The sequence below is a fragment of the Panthera uncia genome, chromosome B4, assembly GCF_023721935.1.
Source record: "Panthera uncia isolate 11264 chromosome B4, Puncia_PCG_1.0, whole genome shotgun sequence".
NCBI lineage: Eukaryota > Metazoa > Chordata > Mammalia > Carnivora > Felidae > Panthera > Panthera uncia.
Genome location: NC_064809.1, coordinates 23,536,372 through 23,545,056, shown reverse-complemented (window position 1 = coordinate 23,545,056; position 8,685 = coordinate 23,536,372). Strand labels below are relative to the sequence as shown.

Here is an 8,685-nt window from a genome sequence, read left to right as displayed (position 1 = left end):
AGACAGATACCATATGGTTTCACTCTTATGTGGATCCTGAGAAACTTGGCAGAAACCCATGGAGGAGGGGAAGGAAAAAAAAAAGAGGTTAGAGTGGGAGAGAGCCAAAGCATAGGAGACTGTTAAAAACTGAGAACAAACTGAGGGTTGATGGGGGGTGGGAGGGAGGGGAGGGTGGGGGATGGGTATTGAGGAGGGCACCTTTTGGGATGAGCACTGGTGTTGTATGGAAACCAATTTGACAATAAATTTCATATATTGGAAAAAATAAAAATAAAAAATAAAAAAATAAAAAACTGTTAACTGAATTTCCAAATAAATAATGTTCGCTAAATTTCAAATACATAAGCATTTTACCTGTACAATTATCTGATTCATTGATTGCAATGAAAATTCCCTGATGGTGACAAGAATGAGAGGTGCAGATAAATGAAAGGTTAAAAAGCCGATTGCATAGATGATGGTTGGGTTGAGTGTGTGGAAGATGCTAAGGGCACAGCTTGCAAAAGGCAGGTGGACAGAAGGATGTGTAAACGGACAATGCAACTTCAGGAGCATAGCTATGGTTAAGCAAAGAAACGTGACCCTAAGATCATTATTAGAGCAATAATGAATTCACTGAACATTCAGAAGAAATGTTTTTGGCTTTGAGGAAAATAATAGAAACTACTGGGGCTATTCAATAGATAAGACATAAAGAGGAGATTCAGAAGCATGGAGGAATGGTTGTAAAAGGCACATTTCAAAGTTCTAGCAAGATGGTATCTTTCTCTCTCTCATTTTTTTTAAGACTCTATTGTTGGGGCACCTGGGTGGCTCAGTGGGTTAAGCATCCAACTTCCACTCAGGTCATGATCATACAGTCCATTGAGTTCGAGCCCCCACATTGGGCACTGTGATGACAGCTCAGCCTGGAGCCTGGTTTGATCCTGTGTCTCCCTCTCTCTCTGCCCCTCCCCCACTCACACTCTATCTCTCTTTCTCAAAAAAAAAAATGTTGAAAACAATTTTTAAAGAAAGACTCTGTTGTTACTCACTTGCTAATGAAGTCATTGAATTCTGCTGACCACATCTCAGGCTGCCTTAGATGAGGGGGTGGATTCCTAGAAAAATAAGAACCAAGGTTGGATTGTGCACGTTGGTCAGTCAGTGCACAATCAGAGCTGGACAGACTAATGTGTTACTGCAGTCAGAGGTTCTGCCAGGCATCATCAAGCAGGGCCACAATTTTCCAATTCAAAGACAGATAATTAGTTATTAATCATTCTTTATATAAAATGACAGCTTGTTTCTCTGAATGCACTTAATAGATGACCCAATTTTTCTAACTGATAAATTTTTTTCTTTTAAGGAGTCTTTCTGCTTTTACCTGAGAGCCCTATGGGGAAACATCAATAACTTGGCAGAATAGAAACAATGAATACTAGAGATTTTTTTTTTTAACTCTGAGTCCTGCAGAAGCCTCTGAGGAATATCCAGGGTACAGAGAGGTAACCTCAAAGGTGTGCTGTTCAGAATATGAGGGAGACTGTGGCAGAGAGGGGCATTAATAGGATGCCTTTAGGAGTTGTTCTGTTGCTTCTGGAAACAAGGTTACAAAAGTAAGGAACTGGAAAATATGATTAGCTATAAAGCTCTGAATGCCACTTAAAAGATTTTGTTATTAGTTTCTCTTATTTTTAGGCCAAACAAATCTTTTCGTTTTTGGCATGTTCAGGAATACAAAGGCACATCACTTGGAAATGAGGCTGATCTAACTCTGTAATCAAGCAGCATTGATCAACCATGATGGCTGAACTTGCTGAAGTACAGCCTTACGCTAATTCTAACAGCTCTTTGTTTTCATTAGTAGAATGGAAACACTTTGTCTTCAGTTCTGCATTACTCCTTAAATAGCTTATAATGAAATTAGTGTACAGTTTGTACAGGCTCATTAAAGAAAAGTGCAGCCACTCATCTACCCTAGATCATGCCTAGGGCTCATTGTACAATTCTTAGGGCCATTTGAAGACTGCTGATTTGCACATTAAAAGAAGTAATTCTTTTCTCTGATGGTCTTGCTTTGCTTCTCGTCCTCCTGAAAATTTCCTTTCTAAGAGATTTATTGGCTTGCTTTGAGTATAACAAAGTTTCGATGATTTGAGAACACTCAGGACAAGGTAGCTTTTCAGATCCCTTTTTCCCCCCCAATTATTTCTACAGTTAGTATTCTAAGAACTTCATGTCAGAGATATACTCTGACATGGTGGCAGAAGTAAGGAGAGAAATAAGGAAGAGAATGTAGTTTCCAGAAGCACCTTGCTCACAGGTGCAATAAACACGAATGGTGGTGTCATTCCTCCTCCATCTGGTGTCATTACCAAGAGTAATAACATCCGGCTAACAACCTTGGTAGTTTAAACCATAATTAAAATGGCTCAGGAAGTACAGTGCTTCTTACACACTGAATGACAGTAGGAGTTAGGAAACATAGATTTTTTTTTTCTGTTTTCCTTAAATTTAATGAAATGGCTTAGACTTGGCAGAGAGCCGGTTTTCTGTTCTTTTTTGTAATCTTGTTTCCCCTCTTACCGAATAAGCAGTATATTTTACAAGTAAGTTAGACCCGAGATTTACATTCACATTGTTACGTAAAGGATGATAAGGCATTATATTTCAAAACATGTATATCAGACAGGAAGGTCAAAGATAAAATTAAAAACACACTCGAATTCTTTGGTCTTCTACTAATTTAAATACATGCCAAATGTCCCAAATGGACCCATTTAGACATGAATACGACATATTGGCATTATTTCTTTAGGACTGGAGAACTGCGCCCCAGGGCTTTGCATATATGATTCTCATGCTATAGGCACTAGGGTGACAAGATTTGTTTAATGGAGAGTGGTAACAAGCTATATAACATACTACCCTACTACCCTGCCCTAGACCCCTTTCATCACAGGCCCTGGGTGTGCACTCCATTAGAATTATGGTACCAGGCACAGTCTTTAAGATAGTCCTCAAAAGGTAACATATTTGTATTAAAAACAGGCAGTCTTTTCAAATCAGGTTTTGGCAATATCTAGGAACTAACCAAAACATGTATAAAATAGTGTTTAATTAGTAATACGATAAAAAGGGGAAAATTTGTCAATATACACACTGAAGGGGAGGGGTCTACGTAGATAGGAAAGTGCTTTCGTGGCTCCAAAGAGATTATTCTAAAGTTACTGTTCTATGTTAATATGTTCAAAATATTAACAAGTTCAAAATCATTACTATTTTATCAGTCCAATCTGTTTATAATTTTATTAGTAATATCATTTTAAACTTCCAAAGAGACGTCTTAGCAAGTAGTAAAAAATTACTGGATTGATAGAGTAAAGCAAAGCAAATCACTGTTGCATTGACTATGGCCCAGGGCCTTCCTGACAAATTTGGGAGTGGATCAAGAGTGAAAGGAACTGCTGTTTTCTGAGATCAAATCCTCCAAAAAGGAAAACACACTGAGTGTCAAGAGAAAGATCTTACTTAGACCAGGAAAATGAAACCATTGAATAAATACAGTGTCGCAGAATAGGCAGAATGATATTCCAGGCCACTGTGCTCCAAAGTTGCTGAAATATGTTGAATATTTCCATGATGAGCACCACTGGCTTGGGGAAGAAAGACAGGCTACAGATACTGTATCCCATGTTCATCCTCTGACCTTGGTATCTTGAAGAGTGCTCTCATAGGATGCAGGTCGGCCAGTGGAGGATCTCCATCCCCTAGCTCGATGGCTGTGATCCCCAGGGACCATGTGTCACACCTGGCATCATAAGTGGTATCCAATTGCTGTTCACATGCAATCACCTAGTAGAAAATAGGGGGGGAAAAAGTGAAGTTTATGACTTTAGCAAGCATTGTAGCAAAAGTAAGCATAAAAGTCCCCAAATTATATTAAAAATTCATGTGACAAATATTCACAGTATTAGTCATAATAGCCCCAAAGGGGAAACAACCCAAATGTCCACCAACTGGTGATGGATAAACAAAATATGGTATATGCATACAATGGAATATTATTCAGCCATCAAAAGGAATGGACTATTGATACATGCTACAACATGGGTAAACACTAAAAGAAAGAAGCCAGACATGAAGGCCACATAGTGTATGACTCTATTTACATGAAATGTTCACAATAAGCAAATCCACAGACAAAAAGCAGATTAGTGGTTGCCTAGTGTAGGAGCGCTTGGGAGGAGAGCTTGGGAGTGACTGTTACTGAGTAAAGGATTTCTTCTAGAGGGAAAGAAAATGCTCTAAAACTAGATTCTGATGATGGTTGCACAACTCTGTAAATATACACCTAAAAGTAATCAAATTGTACATGTCAAATAAGCTAATTATATGGTATGTGTATGTGAACTTTATATTAATAAAGCTGTTAAAAATAAAAAACACATTCATATGAATTTTCTGTTCTGTTGTGTATCTTCAACTTCCTTAATATAAAAATGTTATTTTGCCCCACCATATTTTTTTCATTATTTTATGGCTACATGGGATCCTGGAATATCTCACCAAAGGCTTGGGTGAATTTATGCCCCAATTTGCCTAAGACATTCTTGGTTTTATGCTTGCTTTCCTAGAGTCATTATAAATATCATCCCCTTTCTCTCTGCAAAGTGTCATGGCTTGTAAAAAGTATATGTTCACCTATCATGGTCACTATTTCCCTTGTGCCCTCCATCCTGACACACAAGGATTTCAGTTTGGAAAGGATGGTTTTATGTACCCAACAACTGCTACCTTTGATCTAGACTTTAATTTAAAAATATCAAATCAAGGGGTGCCTGGGTGCCTCAGTCAGTTAAGCGTCTGACTTCGGCTCAGGTCATGATCTTATGGTTCATGGGTTCAAGCCCCACATTGGGCTCTGTGCTGAAAGCTTGGGGCCTGGAGCCTGATTCAGATTCTCCCTCTCTTTCTGCCCTCCCCTGCTCATGCCCTGTCTCTCTCAAAAATAAACAAACATAAAAAAAATTTTTTTTAAATGTCAAATCAAGAGTTTCACTTTTCAACTTATAATTGACTTGAACAATCTTGCCTCTGAGGCCGTAAAAACACTGAAATAAATTTATGCCATTAATTATGCAGAACATATTAAAACTATTTACCTTACTATTTTCTAATCTAAGAGATTTGTCATTAATAACATAGAGCTGGTATATATGTGATGCCTTCATTAGCTAGATAGCTGGTTATTCAAAATATACTCTTCAACAGTTCTAAATAAATGGACATTTATTGAAATACTGACACTTATTCACAAGTTAGAAAATGCTTATTACAGAAAGACATATAATATGCACAAAATATGGAATATATATGTATTTATATGACAGCTTGAAAAGACGGCAGTGAATCTTTCCCTTTTATGTAATACCCATTGGTTTGTTAAGCAGGAAAGCACTTTCAAACCCCATTTACTGAAAATAAATAATGACCTACCAGTAAAATGATAGTCTAGTAACTGCATATTTAAGGAGTGTCAATTTTATGATTAACTCATTTAATACTCTGATAATTGAATTTTAGATAGATCAAAATATTTTCTTTCACTTATATGTGAGAGTTGTTCCAAGATCCACTAATCAAAATTGCTTTCTTTACTAGGGTGCCTGGGTGTCTGACTTTGGCTCAGGTCATGATCTTGCAGTTCATGGGTTAGGGCGCTGCATCAGGCTCTTGCCAACAGCTCAGAGCCTGGAGCCTCCTTCAGATTCCATGTCTCCCTGTCTCTCTGTCCCTCCCCCACTCATGCTCTCTCTCAAAAAAAGACTTTAAAGAAGTTTTTCTTTTTTTAATTGCTTTTTCACTAAAAGCAAACTTACACATATAACAATGGTCTGTTACTATAACATATGAAAAATATAAAGCTACACTATTATTTAATATTAATAAGTAATAGTACAATTATTACATATTATAGCATTTATATTATTAATATACATAAATAAGATACACTGTTTAATATTATCCGTATATTTTATCAATTTATTTTTAAAACTTTGTCATGAGCTTTTAAAACACTAGTAATACATCAGAACAAACTGAAGAAACTCTCACTTGAGAATCCCTTAATTCAATTTTGGTTTTGTTTATATGATTACGCTATTTTTATTCCAAGATGTACACCTTGCTTAAAAGTTTTTTAATTCAGGGGCACTTGGGTGGCTCAGTCGGTTAAGCGTCCAACATCCGCTCAGGTCATGATACACCAGTCTGTGGGTTTGAGCCCCGCATCAGGCTCTGTGCTGACAGCTCGGAGCCTGGAGCCTGCTTCAGGCTCTCTCTCTGCTCCTCCCTTGTGCTCGCTCGCAGGCTCTCTCTCTCTCAAAAGTAAATAAATATTTAAAAAAATTAAAAAGAAAAAAGAGTTTTTTAATCCATTGGAGTTTTTAAAAGATTCTTAAGATAATGTATCCTTTCTCCATGTTTTACATTTACATTTTACTTTTTTGCAAGTAATAATTGAATTAGTATTAAAATAGAAACAGCACACAAAGATTTAATCCTCAAACACACTTAGTTCTAAAATTTTGCAATATTAATGTAGTATTTGAACTGCTTCTTCTCCTTTCACTCCCTAGAAAATGGTAGATAAATAGCAGAACCCTCCCCAGAGGCTGAGAGTTTTCAAACATAAGTCTTCTTTACTGATAAACATAATTAAAAAGATTAAAAGCATTAACAGGGGCTGTGGAGAGAAGATGGGACTCTAGAAAACTTTCTCCCTCAGCAATTTTGGCAGTTTATTCACCACTTCCCAAGAGTCACCCAAGATGAGCATGGCCCTCCCAGGCAGACTCACTCAATATAGGAACCCGTTACACAGGTTAATAAGTGAAAATCTGATACTAAACAAAGGTTAGGGATTTTCATGATATTTCTTAGTTTAAAAACAAAATCTAAATATCAATAATATAGATACATGCTGAGCAACTAAAAGTAAATTTAACAGAAAATTAAGGCCGCAAGCAGTTTCTCTTGACCTCATTGGATTTATTCATTCAATCCTTCATTTACTCATTCATTCAATCACGCCCATGTATTGAGCACCTCCCATGTTCCTTCTCATACAAAAATCTCTCATAAAAATGACACAACTGACGTTTCCTTCTAGTACATTCCTAAACATGGGGCAACAGTGCATGCATGAAAAGGAAAGCCGGAAAGGATTCAATACTACATTTGTCTCTCTCAAAACTGTCTGACCTCAGGAGCCATCCAAAATGGTGTTCCCACGGATGTATTCCTACGGTGCCAAGTGCTGGTGAGTTGTGCAGACACACCTGGAAGGAAGAAACAAGACTTACATTCCTGCATTAATTACTCATGCAAAGAGACTCCAGTTGTAACAAATTTGCTTACAAACTAATATTAAAATTCTGTTCCCGTAAAGCTGCCACAGAACTTGAACTTCACATTAAAGTATACTACATCAGGGGGAGCCTGGGTGGCTCAGTCGGTTGGACATCCGACTTCGGCTCAGGTCATGATCTCACGGTCCGTGAGTTCGAGCCCCGCGTCGGGTTCTGTGCTGACAGCTCAGAGCCTGGAGCCTTTTTCGGATTCTGTGTCTCCCTCTCTCTGACCCTCCCCCGTTCATGCTCTGTCTCTCTCTGTCTCAAAAATAAATAAACGTTAAAAAAAAAATTTGAAGTATCCTACATCAGGATTTTGTCATAGCCAAAGTCTAGAATGGTCCTCTTATTTTGTATTTCTCGTATCCAAACCTCCCTATTCTTAAAGCCCCATTTCAAGTTTTATTCCCGCATGCTGATATTTAATCTGCTCCTGATCATACTAACCTCAATTTTTTTTAAACTTCTACATTTTTAACTACCTGTCTATATTACTTATTTTGGCATGTAATTTGTATCTGAAAGGTACACTTCCCTCCCTCCCTCCTCCTCCCTCTGTCCATTACCAAATTGTGGTGCATTTGAGAATTTTTCTATGGTTGTATGCACATAGTAGGTTACTTGTGAATGTGAATCAAATTATTTTCCATCACACGATCAACTTTGGACAAATCACACCTGTCTAGTTTCAAATTAACGGCATCTATTTAATCCAACACCATGAATAGAATTAGTTGTTTTTCTTTATAGAGATTACAGATGGAAGGACTACAGTGAAGAGGCATAACCAAGTATTTCAGTCATGGCATCCCACTAATTACACCTGTTAGAAATAATCATAATTAACTCTTAAGAAAATTAGGAGCAAAGTCTCTCCTTGCATTTCACACTCCCGTTCCTCATGCAGGCTGTCCAGTGCTCTTCCCTTGACCTGCTCTGAAATTGATGGATTACCCCCACACCATGGGCCTCCACTCCCTGATTTCCCTGTTTTGAAAAGCACCTCTTAGGTGTCACATTTGTTTTAGGCTCTGGCTATTTATAAGCCAACTAGGAGAAAGTCACTGATTAAGATTTAAATTTGGATATATTTGATTCTTCCAAGATGACATCTGACTTTTATCATGAAATTCAAAGGCCATATTCAGCCACATGGGTATTTCAGTGGGGGAAATATACTTAAATATTGGTGGAATATACTTGGGCAGAGGGTAGGCAGTATGTTTTGGTTCCACATGAATTGCATCTCACAATGACCTAACCTATTCCACCATTGTATAAATCC

At 37.6% G+C, this 8,685-nt stretch overlaps 1 protein-coding gene across 1 annotated transcript in view; it reads right to left on the bottom strand.

The window, feature by feature from the left end:
• Window positions 1–8,685, bottom strand: part of MYO3A (myosin IIIA) — a 243,182-nt gene that overhangs the window by 174,472 nt on the left and 60,025 nt on the right. Inside the window, exons 6-8 of the mRNA XM_049624722.1 lie at window positions 7,252–7,328; window positions 3,695–3,840; window positions 1,038–1,103 (exon numbers count right to left, since the gene is read on the bottom strand). Coding sequence (XP_049480679.1) covers window positions 1,038–1,103; window positions 3,695–3,840; window positions 7,252–7,328 — 289 coding nt within the window. The remainder of the gene's footprint in view (window positions 1–1,037; window positions 1,104–3,694; window positions 3,841–7,251; window positions 7,329–8,685) is intronic.